We start from the raw sequence: 18,506 nt of genomic DNA, 5'->3' as shown, positions 1-18,506 counted from the left end.
CCTGTCAAGAATCTCAGAACATGATTTTGTGTGTCTGCCACAGTGAGTGTGGCCATCAGATAACCTCAGGTGGTCAGTTCTTTCCTTCCACCATGCGAGCTCCAAGGATTAAATTCTGGTCATCTGGTTGACCTTTATCCTGATGTCCATTTTCACTTAGCTGGCTCTCCCAACAACTCCCTTTATACCTCTGCGCCTTCTTCCCCAGTCCAGATGTAGCAGAATAAAAATGCATCCATTTGCTGGCTGTCTTTCAAGTCCTTTACCTGAACTGTTTTTCTTTATTTTCCTTTGAAGGTTTATTACATATTATTGTGATGGCATTTCCATAGAAGTCACCATTTTAGCCATTTAACCATATAACTAACGAATATTGTGTGTCTGGCTTCTACCATTAAATGTTCTCTAGGCTCATCCACACTATAGTGCAAATCAGTACTTAATTACTCATTTACTAATGGCTGTCAGAGTAGTTGGGCTTTTCTCAATGTAAACCCAGCAGCAGAACTGCCCTGTTACATGGTATTATATATTTATGTTTTGAGGGGCAGCCAAACCCTTTCCTTCGGTGGCTTCAGCACATATGTCTCCTCCTCCCCACTGCCAGCATCATAAGAGGCTCTGATCTCTACACATCCTTGCAGCTATCCTCACAGATGTGAACTGGTACCTCGATGTAGTGTTTCCTTTTTTCTTCCAGACAGGGGTTCACTACTTAGCCCTGGCTACTCTGGAATACAAGTTTGAGGTGAGCCTCCCAGCTCCACTTTCCAAGTACTGGGACTACAGGCCCCATGCCTGTTCACTGTGGCTTTGATGGGCATTCATCTTGTGCCCAATGTTATCTTTATAGCTTATTGTCATCTGAACCTCTGTTCAAGGCCCGTGCCATCTTTCAACTGGCTTCGCTCAGAGGACTTGTGAGAGTCCTTGACACATCTTGGAGGCCCTGACCTTCACTTCCCCTTCATATTGGTTTTCTACTATTCTGGAAGTGTCCGTGAGTCACCAGAGGATTTGCTGGTAAAGTTCAATTTACTTTAAAATTTACTGATTCATTTTGAAGTTATATATATATAAAGTAAGATAAGCAGCCCCGCTTCATTTCATATATTCATAAATGTGTAAATGTGTGTGTGTGTGTGTGTGTGTGTGTGTGTGTGTGTGTGTATAAGTGCCATGGTGCACACTTGAGTAAGGACTTCTCTTTTTCCACTCTATAGATTCCGGGGGATTGAACTCAGGTCGTGAGACTTGGCAGCAAGCACCCTTACCCACTGACCCATCTTGTAAGCCCTCAAGTTTATTCTTTTGTGTCCAGATATCCAGTGAAACCAATTCTATTTGTGGAAGAGACGACCCTGTCCTTACTGAAGGCTCTTAGCTCACTGTTGAAAGTCAGTCCATCCTGAGTACAGGTTTACTTCTGGATTCTCAACCATATGCTATTTTCTGTAGGCCTATATGTACACTAGTGTCATGATGTTTGGTGGTTAGAAGGGCAGCTTGAGAGGTGCATGTGAGATACAAGTCGGGCCGATCCTCCTCATCCTTAGACAGTTCTTCAGTCTGTAGACATGACAGAAATGTAGCAGACCCACTGTGGGCAACAATCAGTACTCGTATGGCCTCCTCACTACACTTGGGAGCTATAGCCAGCTCACCCAGCGGTGCAGGCTTGGGTTTAGAACCTTCTGCTCCTTCGGGAGGAAAGGGTTTTCTGTCAGAGTAGCTGTCTGTGGGGCTCCTGCTCTGGAGGGAGCAGGAGAGCTGAGCTGCTCAAGTAAGAAGGGAAAGACACAGGAAGGAAAAGAAATGCAAGAAACAAGGATGTTTACAAGCGTGAGGCCATCGGGTGTGCATGGTGAGATGAGGGCTTAAAAACAAAAGAGGGGGAGCATTCATAGGAAGCCAATCATGAGGCTGTTTTGTGCCCATGGTTCTTAGATGATTTCTTTTAAAAAGATCTAACTCTTATATAGATGATATTCTCAAATCAATTGCCCATGACACATAGGGAAGCTATGAAAACAGAAAAATGAGTTTGGAAATGGAAATGTAAGAGCCCAAGTTTGGTAAAGATGGAAATAAAACGGGAAGGCGGGCAGCACAGGGGCTCGGGTTCGTGCCTCTGACTCCAAGGTCTTACTGACATCCAACTCTGCAAATGGAAGATGCCAGCAAGATGTTCCCTTGCTTAATCTTTCAGGTAATGTTCAATGTTGGACTAAACTATAAATCTCTCTCTTTTTTTTTTTTTGCCCTAAGCAAACATCATCTGTTTGCTCAAAGAGCTAAAGGGAAACACAATGTTCTCTTTTGAAATGTAGCTTTTCTAAGAAAACCCGAAGAATATGTAATAATTTAATATAAGTAGGAAAGCAGTATAAATAGCAAAGATAATAGACAAACTGTAAGAAGGAAATTGAAGCTGTATTTAAAAGTGCAAAGAATTATATTTCGAAGATGCCTCAACTGTCTTCTCAGAGCATATACTATAAGATTAGGTGCATTTTAGTATTAACTTGGCGAGCGTCTGGGAGAAATGTGTTTTATCTTTAGGTTCCCAAGGGAGGGCTCCAGCCATTTCAGTATATGGTAAAAATTTCCTGAGTATAGTTTAAAAAAATAATTCCAATTGTAGGCACCTTATGAAGTATCAGGGCCACACTGCACGGCTCAAGTGTGACCTCTCAAATTCTCCTCCAATTACTTCAATTTCTGAAATTCAACGTGTGAGGCAGAATGTGGGTCAATTCAGTGACAAATGTTCCCCCTTGGATGACAAAATCTTACAGAATGCCTCAAAGCAATGAATTCACAGACATCCATGAACGGAATAGAACTTAGAACCTAGCCTTACTTCAATATGGGAGAGCAGAGCTGCAGACCTGAGATCACTAAGGTGCTGAGTGTAGACTGGGAAACACCACTCCAGGGGGCTTGCTTTAGCTCACTTGTACTGTGGCACCGTAACCTGCACCCTCCCTCCCCTCTAAGGAATCAGATCCATGGCTTCTGGCTTAATCGGAAGCCACCTTCTACCACCGAGGCGGGGCTGCACCTCTAGACCCCCGACTTCTGTGTCTGCATGTGTGTGAGGCAAGACACTACTGAGTGGAATCCCCAGACTTCATTTTTTATTTTGAGTCAGGGTCTCACTAAATTTCCAAGGCTGGCCTTGATCTTACTTTCTGGTATGGGCAGGCCTTCGACTGTGATCCTCCTGCCTCAGTCCCCTGAGTAGCAGAGGTTACAGGCCTCCACTACAGACCTGACTTTTTAGGTTGGTTGAAAAACTCGTTACATAAAATTACTAAATAGAACACTCTTCACACGTGTGATTGCTATATTTCACAGTGAATTTAAAAACCCCGAGTTTAACTGGGTTGGATGGCTTTGTGCTCCAGTGCCCACCCTTTGGCTTCTGATTAGTCTCATAAATGTATGGTTAGAATTGCATGAACCGTGAAGGGCCCTGGGGCTGGGCTTCTAGTCAGGACGCTGTGTTAGCATTCAGGGTGTGGGGAATCTGCACCAGCTAGTTCCAGGGTTATCAAAACGGAGCAGTTGATTTCCCCTTCCTGGACTCAATAAGAGGGAGTCAATTAACCTCACCATTCTTTCTACTTAACATCCAGTTTTCAAGTTCTTTAGTTTAAAACAAAAGTAGCTCCTGGAAATGAACAGACTTCACAAACGCTTGTGTATCAACTTATGAACTAAAAATATTTGTGGAATTCAGAAAATAATAAAGAAAGAGCTGGGGCTGGGGATTTAGCTCAGTGGTAGAGCCCTTACCTAGGAAACGCAAGGCTCTGGGTTCGGTCCCCAGCTCCGAAAAAAACCAAAAAAAAAAAAAAAAAAGAAAGAGCAGAGCACTGTTACATAAATTAAAATGTCATCATTCACGAGCCTCAAGGGTGTTCTGATTTTTTTCTTTTAAATACTGACCCTTCGTCAGTGTTTCTTGCCAGGTGTGATGGCGCAGGCCCATAATCTCAGTTACTTGGAGGCTGAGACAGATCATGAGTTACCCATAAGGACAATTTAGCAAGACCCTATCTCAAAATGTAAAAAGGTGCTGGGTGTAAGGGCTATACCTTTAATCCCAGCACTTGGGAAACAGGGGCAGGCAGATCTCTGTGAGTTCCAAGCCAGTGTGGGCTGCAGAGTGAGTCCTGGGACCTCCATAGCTATATAGTGAGCCCCGTCTTGGGGAAAAAATTAACAAGGCAAGGTTTGTAGCTCAGTGGCTGAGCATCTGCCTTGCACGTGCAAAGCCCTGGGTGGAATCACCAGTACAGTAAAAAGTGAAAAAAAGGAGAATCAATATTTCTCTATACTGCTAAAAAGGATTTCAAATTCCTCTAGTAATATTTGAAGTTGTACTTTAAAATTTAATGACAGTAATATATACTGCTTCCAGAAAACTTGATTTTGGCATCTCGTTTCCAAACGGCAATCAGCATCACTACCTGGAGTTACGGGGGAGAGGGGAGTGTTAGAGAAAGCTCAGCGGTTCTCTCAAGCAGTGAATCTCACACTTCATTATCTCCTTCGTGCACAGCTAGCTTCCAAAGCCTTGGGAAAAACGTTAATTTTAAAGTCACATTATTCTCAATCGAACATGACTTGTTGCACAGCTAAAATATGTCACTCTTGATTTGGTCCATACCCAATTGTGTAGCAAGGTAGACTTTGTGCATGCCAAATAAAAATGAAGTTTAAATGATTCCAATTGAGTGTAGTTTATGATTCCCCCCCTTCTGACTCAGACTCTCGTCCAAGCTTCTCAAAGGTCCACTTCATCAGGGGCAACATAAATTACTGTGCAACGGGCCGAGGCAGGCAGGTGCTAAAGATGACGTGCATGCCAGCTGCAGGAAGCCACTCTCTTTTCAGTCCCAATTCTAACCACATGGGCTCTGAGAACAACCCGAGGACCAGAATGAGATGTTCTCCTTACTTCATTGGCCTCAGAGAAAACGTTATCATGAAGATGCTCAAACTAAAGCGGCGGTGGATGCGATGATTAAAAGTGGTAATAAGGATTCAAATAAACCTGCTGGAATGCAGTGAACTTCACGGAAGGCAGAACTTTACTGAAATGACTTATTTGAATCCTCAGGATCTGCAGAAGGGGGAAGCTCTAAGAGGGAGATAATCAGGTGCATGTTCTGGCACGGCATGTCTGATGTTCATTCACATCAGCTCTGCTGTGGGACAAGTGGCATGTGATCATTACTGAGAGCCTGCTAAATCTAAGAACTTAATTCTGAAGCTTGGTCGCACAAACAGATCAGTGCTGAACATAAACTCCCTAGAAAACACCACGCTGCCCCACAGTGCTGAGCCTGGCAGCCATCTTGGTTGCAGTTGCTTAGTTGTCCTGAATGGCCTCTTTACCACTCCAGGTAAGACAGTCTCGGGCACACATTTGGAAAGGATACGTCAACATAGTAATTTCATCCTCTCCCATTTGGAAAAAGGAGAGTGCGAAACAGACGTAAGGAAAAACAAATGTTTTTTTTTGACAGAATCACTGCTCACACCCTTGACTGACATAGCTACTATCTCTCAGGAAGCTCTGTGAGAAAACAGTTTAGTCTAGTGTCAAATTTGAGATCAAACATTAAGAACTATTCATGAGAGATCCCTGACTATTATAGGTATGCCAAGAATTTGGCTGAAGAACGCTGGGTTCAGTCCCAGCAATGCATAACTGGGAGGCAGCGGGCCACATGTGTAATCTCAACACTTGTGACCCCATCCACGACAACTCAGGGTTAGGAGGTAAATAACTGCCCAAGGGGCTGAGCCCACTGTGCTTGGACTCCACAGCCCTATCATGGAGCTCTGTGCTCCACATGCTATGACCAGCACGGGGACACGGGTGTCCGTGTCTGTAATTTCTGATTACTGAGTGCTGGAGACTTTGGAAGGAAGATTAGCTCACTATGGTGGAGCACTAACTCTGGCCTCAGCTTGCTTGCCTCAGCTACCTGAAGAAAAGCCGAGCCGATGAGTAAGGACGCTCTGACTTAGCCAAGTGTCCACTCCATTCATTTTCAAAATGTGCCTTGCTCTTAAAGCTTTCTATTCTCAAAGAGCCAGTTTCCCAGGCTTTGTGCATCACACACACTTAGAATAAGCTGAGACCCTGCGTCTACAGAATGGAGAGCTTCTTTAAGTAGCTCTTCTAGAATCATGAAAGTGTGGCCTTAAACATGCTCACATTCAAGCAATGTGGAAAAGGAAGTCGGTCTAGAACAGAGTCCTCTGACGTCAGAGTGAGCTGCAAACATCGTCCTATGACGAAAAGCCAGGAATGAGGTGTTGTTGGAGACATGATGGCCAGTTCTGATCATGCTTCAGAAAACAATGGAGCATCTGGTGGGTTTGGTTGATCACAAGGTCAAACACAACATAACCTAAAATAAAAATGTACCTAAAGAGTAGGAGTCTGAGCATTTGCAAGCACGCAAATGACATCCTGTTGGGGCATTTAATGGTTGCATTATCATTTCTGTTTTCAACCTGAATAACCAAAACTTGTTAAATCCACAGACTTTAGGAGTGGGTGGCGGAACTTGAGAGACTGGAGAGAGACCTCGGAGACTCCTCAGTATATCACACAGATACACTGAGTGCCTGCTGTCATCAGTGAGCTGGCCTGAGGACAGTGTACTATGCTAGCAGGCCATGGCGCCGCTGTCTACAGTCAGCAGGAACAGCATGCATAGACCACACCCTGCAGAAAGACAGGCAAGGGTCCACCTTCTCTAACAAGGGGACTGTGGCTTGCAGGGGGAGCTTAAAAGATACGAATACTGGTGTTGGCACTAAAATAAACACTGCTTCTAGAAACTAATATGAACAATCCCCTCAGCATCTTTTAAGAGAAAAGCCTATGTTTAATATAAATTCACAAGGTATTTTGAAGGATGTAGTAAAAACTGATTTAAAAGTATTTAACATCTCAAATTTTAATTTTATCGAAACAGTTCTACAGACTGCATTCAGATACTGACTCTAGAAACCCATAAAAGGCTCAGGAAAACATGGATAGAAAAATACAGACTGCTTCAAAATTTCCGTGCTCCTCCATGCACGGAGGCCAACACAGTGCTAATCTGCTTCATCCCCGTTTCAGTATCTGTGATTCTGAACCAAGTGGCGGGATGGTCGACCTCCGACCTCTGACCTCTGACTAAGCAAAACTAGTCCTTTGTGTACTGAAGGTGTAAACGACTAGAGCTTATTACCAAGGTGCTGAGCACTGAAGGCTGTAGTCTCAAGGCTTCCAGCACTTACTAATTCCTATCTCTTCTGCTCACTCCCTGCTGTATGGCTCTCTGGAAGGCAAGGCTTTTCAAATCTAAAGCACGTGGTTATTAATGAGGAGACAGGGCTTTTAAGCTGCCTCCCATTTGTCCAAATGCACTGAGAGCCGTGGGAAGGGCTTTCTCGTGGGACTGGCCCTCAACTCTTTTCTTTCTTAAAGGTTTGGCGTGCTGAGCCCCAGTCCAGGGCTTGTTCCTGGTAGGCAGGTGCTCTGTCTCGGAGAGCAAGTGCAGCCACGTTTTTCTTCTGGCTAGCACTTGTTTGTACCTTAGCTCTTTGAAAACAAAATCCCCAGAATTTGAAATATGGGCTTATCAGTGAAGTCTTTTGATGCAATTTTTAAAGTATTTGTTTCAGAACACAGTTAATGCCACAGTTATGTGGAACTACTAAAATCTGCCCCATTTTAAAACGGGAGCACAGGGGGCAATGCACTATGAAAAGAAGAATTACCCCTGTGGTCTTCATTAATTATATCACCAATTACTTCAATTCAATGATGCTGCTATTTAAGTTGATTTTATATTTTTATTACAGCTAACCATCAAAAATGCAAGAGTAATTTAAAATGAATAAAATTTAAAAATTTATAATCTAGAGTTGAGAGTCCCAGCAGAGATCAATTTAAAAAGCACGTGTTCTGCCTGTCCTGGCCATCTCCACTGTTATTCTTCCCAAGTGTTTGCTTATTTTCCCTGGCGCAAAGGGAAATGATGTCTAAATGTGCCACCGACTTCCTCTTAAGCTATTTTATTGAGTAAGGAGCAACCAAGCCACAGCTCATCTGCATTTATTAAGAAATTTCAAAAGAAATGAATCTATTAATTCAAACTGTTGTCTGCTCCTATGATAGTCTAGGAACAAAACCAGCCAGACAATGCCAACGTTTAAGTGACCAGTTGATTAAAATCTGATGCCTGCAACGAAGTTTCTCATCCTTTGTGTTAACAGCTCCTGATAAACTTCCCTCTGAATTATATGGGTTCCATATTCTCACGGACCGTGCAGTGTTTGAATCGTCATATTAGAGACAAAGCGAGAAATCTAAGTGACGGGGATCCAAACCGCTGTGCGGGTGTGGGGAGGCCAGGGGCATGCACCGACCCTCGCCTCAGAAGCATTAGCATGGGTCCGAGCAGTGAGTAATGAAGGCACATGCTGCTGAGTCAGTACCTGCCAGAATTCCTGATCAGAAGACGAGAGGAGGAAAAAACAAAGTGACAGTGATTACATGAGCAACCCCCAAAGCAAACACAAGTATCACAAAACACAACATACGAAGGAACAATTACAAGCTGGAAACTATCCTTGGAAACCTGGAAGTACAAGAACACGCAGGCAAATGTTCTAGACATCGCCCATTAGGCACAATAAACAAAGATCTACAACACGGCCTCCCAGCACCAAACCGCAGAGCTGCAGGACAGCACACTCCTCAGGAGAACGCCTGAATCAACATGTTTCAAAAAGAAGAGTTGTAGAGAGGCCCTGTCTTCCCCAGGGCAGCCAAGCAATTCTGGAGTGGAAGTTTCCCATTAGGATGTCTCGTGATTTCATCAGGATGTGGTTTCGACTTTATGGCAAACTGCTTGCTGTGCCATCACTCACTCTGACACACACCAACCAAATCCGGATGAGCTGAGGACTGGTATGTGTTCTGTGGAGCAGTTCAGGGGAACGTGAGCCTTCTGTTATGTTCCACCAAAGCGGGGCTGTCCTGTGTGATGAAGACTGTCACAATGTTGACTGCCATCTAAGGGAGTAGTTCAGGTCAGTTAATGCGGCTGGGCTCCACTCCAAAAATCAAGTGGTTTCTAAACGCCTTTTTACACTTTTTTACCTAAGTAAACTTCATTGGCTGGGAAATAAAAGTTGACTGAAACTTACCATTAGTTTCAACTCAAGCTCAGGTATCATTAAGAAAGTTCTTGAGTGACAAGCAGGCATGGCTAGTGATTTACAGCCTGCAGTGGGGGCTGAGGTGGTCCAGAGGACTCTGTAGCAGAGGGGTGGGATGAGACCCTGTGAACTCGGAGCTTGGGTCTGCCTGGGGCAAACAGTCTCTATAAAAATGACCAGTCAAGGGCAGCGCAGGGAGACCTTTCTAGGTGACTGAACTGAGGAGAGAACAATTATGCACAAAGATGATGTACACTTTAGCAGGTGGTCCTTCCGTAAAGTGAGTGCAGGCTCATAGCCATGCAAAACAGCTATGAGCTGTCCTCTCTGCCCCCCAGTTCTCTGCTGTTGCCCCTCAGCTGTGCAGAATGACGGACGGCACCACGATTTCAAGTCTGCACTCTTGCTCTGCTGTGCACCATGCTGCACTGTGACACAGAGCAAGTAACAGCTGAATTTCTCACCTCAGTTCAGCAGGCTTTCTAACATCTACTGGTCACTTACACATGGCTACCAGACGTGGGAGCGCATACCATGGAAATAAATGCCTTGGAAAAGAGAGGTCACACGCCAAAGCTAGATTTTGTTATTATTATTTAGTGATACTGTGTGGGAAAAAGTTGAAGTTAATTTGTAAGAAAAAACATGAAAGTGATTTTAAAACCTTTGAATAGAAAAGATGGGAAAATCTCAGGGAAAAAATTGGAAATTTTAGCAAGTGTATAAGAATTAGTGTCAGGGATTAAACTCAGAGCCAGGCCTGGCTGAAGCACATGATCTACCACAGAGCTACCCCACCAGCCCACAGGATTTCTGAAACGCTGACTCAGCACCTGGGTGTACGAGTTTAATTACTCTGAGCTTTTGGCTCAGAAGGTTATCATATCCTGTTCAAATGATGCTCCATCCCACACACAGCAAATCATTACTGGAAGAAGAATACCTGGTTTTGTCCATAACAGAAACAGCATCTTACTCAGATGGCCTGAGTGTGATCAGAAGGGATCCAGTTTACACAGCACACGGACGGATTGCTCTAAGAGCGACAAGGGCAATAAAACGACAGACAGTGCTTTTCAAAATGCCAACTGACCACATACGACCCAATGGGACACAGCTTGATTCTAGCTTCTAAGTCAAGTTATTAAATTTGTGTGCCTCATACTGTCTGTCCTGAAATGAAATGTTATTTTTTTTTTCATTTATTATTGGTTTCTAACTGTGCTTTATCTGGAAGGCAAAGGCAGGGCAGCTTGAATTAAAACAGATTGGACAATCCTTTGAGAATCTGCCTCAAAACCCACCATTTTGAAACCCCAAACCAAATCCTCAAACCAAAAACCATTACTACCAAAAACTGGGCAGAACACACTAACTTCACCAAACTAAAAGTGAAAGAAACATGGGGGTTGTGTGTGTGTGTGTGTGTGTGTGTGTGTGTGTGTGTGTGTGTGTGTTGTAACAAACAGTAATAAGGCAAGAACATTTGACGAGAAGAAAGTCTGCCTCCCTCTTAGGTTTAAAGGCCACCTTTTAGTTAATGCATGACAGACTGGTTCCTTCCTGTTTATGGTGAAATCTGATTCTCAAGGACTGGTCTCTACCCCATCTCTAACCTTAACTGCAGGGCTCTGTACTGCTGGTGGCAGGAAATGACAGCCACGCCTTTGTTCCGAAAGGTTATTATGGTCACCTGTTGTCATGACCACCGTGGTATGACTATTTTATGACCATGTGCAACTCTACCTCTGTTCAAAGAGTTGTGGTGACCACCTTGTTATGTTCGACTCTTGTAACTCCACCTGTTTTGTGACAAATTTCCCCATTTGGGAACCACTACCCCTTGGCTATAAAAACCTTATCTTCCTCATGTCTAAGGCTGACTCTTGAACCCTGCCTTAGGGGCAGGCAGCCTGTGCTAATGCATAAAAAAAGCTTGTTTTAATTAATTGTTCACTTTAATTAATTTGGCCATGATGATTTGACTTGGTGGTCTTTCTCACATCTTGATATTAACACTATTTAGGAATAGGTCAATTTCTAAAAAAGGTACCTGGAATGTGGAATACTGCACTGAGGGCAGTTCCGCGGCCCCTACTATGTGACCTGTCTAGTGACCTAGCTTGTGTATCCTCTTACCTTGTAAAATGTAAAATGCAGCTGCCCAAGCAAGGGACTCTACAGATGAAATGAGCACTTATGTTGCCCACCCTCTCTCCCTCCCTTCTTTCCTGTTTTTTTTTTGAGACAAGGGGTTTCGCCAAGTAGACTTTGTTGGCCTGGAACTCACAATAATTTAGACCAGACTGGCCCTGAACTCAAAAACAATTACCTGCTTCTGCCTCCCAGAACAGAAGTCTACCCTTGACTCAAACATTTTTATTTAGGGATTGCATTTTAAACTAGAAAAACAAACCACTGACAACCAGTTGCTAATATGTTATTGGGTTTTTGTTTTGTTTTACAAAGTATCAAGCCATAACCTGTTAAGTTTCAAAGAAAGTCAGGGGGGATGGCTACCAGGTGCCTGTTTAACACAGCAAAGTCCACTCTGCCCCGCCCACCCAAGTTCCTATTCACAAGTACCTGTCTCAGAGTCACCCGCTGACAAACCCCACCTCCTACCTTCAACCTCTCCAGCCTTGAGCTTTGCCTCCCTAGCCCCTTTCCTTATAAAGCCCAGCCATTTTGGTCCGGGCTTGGCTGGCTCTGCAGTTTGGTTCATCTCTTGGGGTCTCGGCCTCCTGGTGTCCCATGTTCCCAGATGTTCTTTGTGTCCCCACCCCCCACGCCCTCCTGGCCCAGTTCAGTCTGCCAGCCATGTTCAGTCGGACAGTTCCAGGTGCCTCTGGCTGTGCGTTCCCCCATATCTATAATAAACCTTCTCCTCAACCATACCTGGGAGGGTCATGTCCTCATTTTCCACTCACACCCCAAAAATATCTAGATGAAATATCTGTGAGAGCTCCAGGCTTCAAGAGGCCTTGTTCACAATCTATTTCTCCTGCCTGCCTTTTTCAAAAATTTCCTTATTGTAAAAGAAGGCAAACATAAGTGATATATCCTATTATTATAGATGGCACGGGTGGGTAAACAGAAATATAAATCAGAAGCAAACATATTAAAATTCTGCCTATTTTATCTGTACTTAGCATCGGTAGGACCTGAATACATATATAAATTTAACAGGATGTGGACTTGACTTATTTTAAGTCTTTCGAAGGTGGGAGGGTAAAAATTTTAGAGCCAACAATTGACAAGTAGGACCTCATAAAACTAAAGTGCCTCGCATAGCCAAGGGAGCAACCAGCTGAGTGCAGTGGGACCCCGCAGGGTGGGAGAGATTCCAGGGTGGGTAACTTTGAGGAGCTTTGGGGGTGGAGACTGCGCTTCAGTGGTAGAGCATACACTTCACATGCAAGAGGCTCTGGGTTAAATCCCCATCATAAACACAGAAGACGGACAGACTGACAGATAGGAAAGGAGGAGGTGAGGGAGAAAGGGAAGGTTGGAAAGATGAGGAGGGGAGAGGAACAGAGACTTGGTGACTGGTTTGTTTCCATGGGAACCTGCTGCCCTGGTTGCAAACAGGGAAAGAACTTCCTCTTTGGGAGAGAGGCCCAGGATGGCATCAAAGCCCAGCATCTCTGCATCCCTGCTCAGGAAGTGATCACCTCTGCCACACGAAGGTCTCCCCTTCGATGTCGGAGGGAAACGCAACCATATCTGATCCAAGAGCGTGCTTACGTCATGTCACAGGAAGAAAGCGCAGGGCACAACTCTATACTTAGACTGCCGGGAAAAAGGAGTAAGACAAAATGGAAGCCAGAGACTATAAACCACATGAAATACATCATACCAACTAAAGACAGCAACTGAGACCAGACGTTTGGCACTACTGCAAAATAAGGCTGTTTGGAAATAAATACTGTGTTTTTATAGGCCAATTACTAGACGCTAAAAACATCAAATGGAAATTATAGTTTTTAATAAAAAATAATGCACAGTATATACAATGATTATAGTAACAAATCTTAGGTGGAAACGTGCATATTAGGAGAGGTGTACTAAAAAGCTCTATTTCCATGCTATATTACCACATTTCTAATAGTACTAACAAATTATTATTTAATTTTAAGGGAGTTTTTACATTTGCTTGTTTTTTTTTTTTTAACGTGTGTGCTTCGTATCTGCTCTGTGTGGGCTGGTGGGCCTGTGGAGTCCAGAGGACAAGCTGCAGGGGTCAGTCCTCTTTCCAACAAGTGTATTCTGGGAAGAGAACTCAGGTCACGAGGCTTGTTGCCACACACCCTTACCCGCTGAGACAAGCTATTTATAAAATGATCTGTTAGATATCCAACACTGTGTTGTTTATTTTCTTTTCAAATTTATCATCAGAGAAAATCTCAAAAGTCATCCATGACTTGAAGCTTTGGAACTTTTAATCTTAGGTCTGAATATTTAAAATACCATTCTATAAAACATACTCTTCAAGCAGAATCAGCTATAGGCGTCAGCATTCTTTCCTCAGGACCTCTGAGTAGACAGCTTTGAGATGAAATAGATGATGAAAGATAGGTTTGTTTCTGTGAAAGGAAGAAATCTCCTGGGTTCCAGCCCTAAGCAAAGAACTACAGGCAGTTAAGGACTGCAGAAAGAGAAGGTTCAGCCGTCCACAGGGAGGAGCCCCTTAGTTATCCAATTCCAAGTGGTCAGCCCTGAAGTCGACTATCTATATACAAGTGAGTCTAAACAGAGCCAGCAGACCATATTTGCATATGATTGCATCTATACGACCACGTCCACGTAATAGTAACAGAGAGGTCTGGTATATGGGAGTGGTTGGAGGGAGGGAAAGAAGGGGAAAATGATATATAATCATATTTAATTAAAGAATATTTTTAATCTGACCCTTTCCTCTCATTCTGACCCTGTGTAAACTTTTCTTCGTGCTTCTGAAGAGCTTATCCTGAGAGGGAGAGCCATGCTGAGCAGGCAGCTTTACAAGAGAGTAAAATGGAAAGGCTCCCTTTCGATGACTGGGAATGATGCAGCATAACGTGACTTCTTCATCAGGTACAAAGTAAAGAACTGGAAGTACAATACAAATGTGCAAACTGGGAGAATTCTCATACCTGCTACCTAAGCACCTCAGGGATCATCACGGTTTCAGTGTTAGGGCTATTGCTACAGACTGTCAGGTTCAACCGGCTAGGCAGCCATAAGAAACATGAACGCAAAACCGGGCCGCTCGCACATCTTTATGGCGACTTTCGTGCTATATTCCAAAGTCAGCAGACACTGAATTCAGCCTCAATATATGACAAACCAGGAGTTACCTTACAGGGAAAAACATTATAAAATAAACAGCAAACACACACACAGGAACCGTGGCTTGATTTCCTGCGAAGGATCTACTGAAGACGCAGGCCTCAAAACCCAAGCAAACTTCCTTCAGCAGCTAAATGGAATTCACAAACATGGCGTGTGACTTCAGAGAACCTAGGAAACTCCTCAGTAAGAATTAGGACGTGTGTGCTTACCTTTCCATCGAAGCGCTTTATTATGTACTGATCCAGGCCCAAGTCTGAAAAAGAGAGGAGAGGCTGATTAGCCTCTAATTGTAACTCACCAGGAAAACATGACAGTGCTCGGTTTTGTTTTAAACTACTCTGATTTTATGTACTAGATGGCTTCACTATGACATCCATCCACAGCCACATAGGAATGATTTCTTTGCTCCATTTTCAGATTCAAAGTACAAATGCTGGCAGACAGACACCAACGCTTTGCTCTGTACCAGAACAGCAAGGTGCCTGTGTGAAAGGCGCCAGTCTTTCTCACATCCTCACGAAAGCTCATGGACAGTGCCAGCAAGCACCAGGAGCTCCGTTTTGCATCTCATAAGGATTTTGCTCATAAGGATTTGGTCACTGTTGTGAGTGACTGTCCTCCGAGAGAAACAACTGCAGTCTTGGGAACTCTGGTGCACTCCCAGCAATGGAATTACCCCAGCTGTACTTGCTGACTGGAGGTGTCCCCTCAACCAGCACCTCTGTATGAGAGAGCAGTATTATCTCAGAATCAGTTTGGATGCAGTTTCCAATATGGAGAGAGATAGGCTATACCACGGTTACAGGATATTTGGTTATTGTACATAGACAACCTAACTGTTAGTAAAATACAAAATCTTAACTAGATATTGCATTTGTGGGATGCAGTTAGGTGTCTTGAAGAGGTGCGGTTTGGGTATGCCTCTAAACATCTCCAGAGACACCAACGGTAAAGAATGGGAAGTTCCTGCCTAATTTAAGGCAGGCTGCTTGAGGGAGGTCCTATGGTCCCCGCTCTATGACCAGAGGCAAAGAGAGCTGGGTGGCCTTGAACTACCCCACCAAAAGGTGAAAAGGTTCTGCCCCTGACTTGGCTTGGAGCCCCAACCCCCACAACGGTGACAGCTTGTCAGGGGTATAGGGGAGGAGTTAGAGATTTTTATAAACAATTGGGCCTTTGATCCTCTCTCACTTTCTCTCTCCTTGGAAGAGCCTTTATAGAGGAGCTCTGGGGAAGAGAGAAGGACTTTCTCTTTGGGCTTGCAGGAACTACAGAAAAGCAGCTGGAAAGGACACAAGTAAAACAGTTTCCTAGAAAAGACAGCTAAGGAGCCCTCTTGGGTTTGGAAGAGCTCAAAAGAAAGGGTGACTCACTAGACAGAGATTTCTAAAGAGCTAGCAGTTTAGTTGCAGAATCAGGCTTGTAAGTATTCTGTATATAGTTAAGAAAATAAAGTTACCTCACTGAGCCAGCAGGGTTTACCTCAGTTAACACCTCCGTGTCTTTATTGGAATAAATACTAGATAATTTAAATGGTTACGTGCCGCAGCATAAAGCAGGAAAGGGCTTCCCATGGTAAGGTATCTATTCCACCTGAAGTGGTAAAACTAAATTCTCACACAACACTGTGGGAAGTATGTGTAATCCCCATGACAATCACTAAATATAGTAAAAGAAATATAGTCAAGATAGAAAAAGATCACTTAAATAAAATACAGGAAAACATTTACATACTCCACAGAGCATCCAGGAAAACATGTATGAGGGGAGAACAGTAGCGCTAAACCCAGGCAAGCTCTGAAGAAAGAAGCACACAGGCAGCGGGCCACATCTTAGATGACTAAGCAGAGACCAAGCCATCCTAGTATGACAACCACCAGTTCCCACGAACACAGAGTGGCCCAGTCAGTGACCGGTCCAGTCAGTGGCCACGCCACTTCTGCAGGGACAGGCAATCTTGAGAGCAACATGGGAGCACATTTACACACAAGCTCAGCAGGTTACCCACGTCACATCGTTCACAGGCGGGGCTGGAGAAGTGGGCCATAATAGGAGCCATTTAGTAAATTCACAATTCAGAATGTGTAAACTGTGACAAACTTCAAAGTCTTTTATAATGAGGCAAAGTCAATTTTCTGGGCTCGCACAAGATGCTGACAGTGTAGAAAATAAGACTTCAATAGCCCAAGCTTTATAAAACATCTGGAACACTGAGGATGTGACCATGATCTTCAGTGTGACAGCTCCTGTGTCCTGTAAGGCGGCGTGTGAACAGTAATCGACTTTATCTTCCTAGCTTTCATGTCCTTTGATCACATATTCCTTGGCCTCCACTAAGTCTAATCTTTTTATAATCAACGTTTCAGATTTCAGCAACGTCTCATGCAATTAGCGTTGGGTGAGGTCTGATACTTTGAACTGGTATGCAAAATTCCTGAGAATTACAATGCTAAGGTAGGAGTGGCTGCACAGGTTTGTAATCCCAGAGCGGGGTGTGTGTGTGTGTGTGTGTGTGTGTGTGTGTGTGTGTGTGTGTGTGTGTGTGTGTGTAGAAGTCAGCTGAACTCTTCAAACTCCAGGTTACCGTGAGACCCTATCTCCTAAAGCTAGGTGGACAGAGCAAAGATGACTCTTGGCCTCTACATGTCCACACAAATCTGCTCAAATCTGTCCACATACACACATACGTACACACAAAGGGGAAAATGACGGTGCTTCATAAGTCTGGGCCACGATGGCTACCAGATACCTAAATTCAATACTTTTAAAAATTAAAAATATTTCATAGGCCCCTCCCCATTCTCCTTCAAATTCAAATCACAGCCTCTGTTCTCATTAAAGGTTATCACACGCCATGTGTGTCGTTACTTGTACATAGTACATTTGCAGGCTGGACAACAATAGGTGTGCTCTTCTGGGGGGCGGGCACCTGTCCCGATCCAGCCTTCCTCAGTTGCCGCTGGTCCTCTACAGCCCTTGTGGGCTGGCACGTCGGTCCCCTGATGCCATCCTCTAAGCTCAATACTTTTGAGTAATCACGACTCATCAGCTGTCTCCAACCCAAACAGACTTTCCAAATGGACTGCAACTTACATCACTTTGCTCCTCAGCCATGTTCACCAAAGCTTCGAGGTCCTTCATTAGCAGGTTAAGCTAATCACAGCAGTAGGAAAGCCAAGGCGAGCGAACCGTGAGCACAGTACCTCAGGCACTGCTTTTGCTGCACACTATTTATTTCGTTGCCCAATCCTAACGAGTTCACAGAGGCACAGTTTGGCAAGCGACAGCCTTCAGGCCATGTCCAGCCAACTCACTTTCTTTTCCTTAGATCTCCAGGGAGAAGAGTGGTATTTATTGCATTGCTGTTGAATCAGCTAAGCCTTAATATTTACTATTTGTGGGGTTGGGGATTTAGCTCAGTGGTAGAGCGCTTGCCTAGCAAGCGCAAGGCCCTGGGTTCGGTCCCCAGCTCCAAGACTCTATCCCTATGGCAAATTAAAAAAAAAAATTGGCTATCCCCTATACAACAGCATACATAGTTCTAAATGTCCTCAAAAACTGTACTGGTTTGAAAGAGCTTAGATTTCTAAACCCTGTGCAAGCTAATACAGGAGACATTAACTTTGTAACAACATAGGCAGCTCATGTTTAACTCCCACACAACGCCCAACACCAAGGGCTAGCACAATCCCTTTTTGAAACCACAGGAAATGAATACTTCAAGTTAATAGATTGTGTGCTTAAGGTCTATCCCAACTACTTCCCACGGCTCTTCCAGCTGGGAAACTATCACCAGGGAATGAGTGTGCTCTGCCTGTATGATTTCTTACGAACGATGACGTCTGAATTGAACCTAATTTTTACATGCTGTAAATATTCTCGTGTTCCTCCTCCCCTTAAAAATGTACAAATACATTCTCTGTTTT

General features: G+C 44.0%; 1 protein-coding gene across 1 annotated transcript in view; it reads right to left on the bottom strand.

The window, feature by feature from the left end:
• Positions 1 to 18,506, bottom strand: part of Micu1 (mitochondrial calcium uptake 1) — a 146,155-nt gene that overhangs the window by 86,527 nt on the left and 41,122 nt on the right. The window contains exon 5 of the mRNA NM_199412.2: positions 14,790 to 14,833. Within this exon, the coding sequence (NP_955444.2) occupies positions 14,790 to 14,833 (44 nt within the window). The remainder of the gene's footprint in view (positions 1 to 14,789; positions 14,834 to 18,506) is intronic.

The sequence above is a fragment of the Rattus norvegicus genome, chromosome 20, assembly GCF_036323735.1.
Source record: "Rattus norvegicus strain BN/NHsdMcwi chromosome 20, GRCr8, whole genome shotgun sequence".
NCBI lineage: Eukaryota > Metazoa > Chordata > Mammalia > Rodentia > Muridae > Rattus > Rattus norvegicus.
Note: the sequence above shows the minus strand (reverse complement) of the source record. Positions and strands in the feature narration are given on the sequence as shown.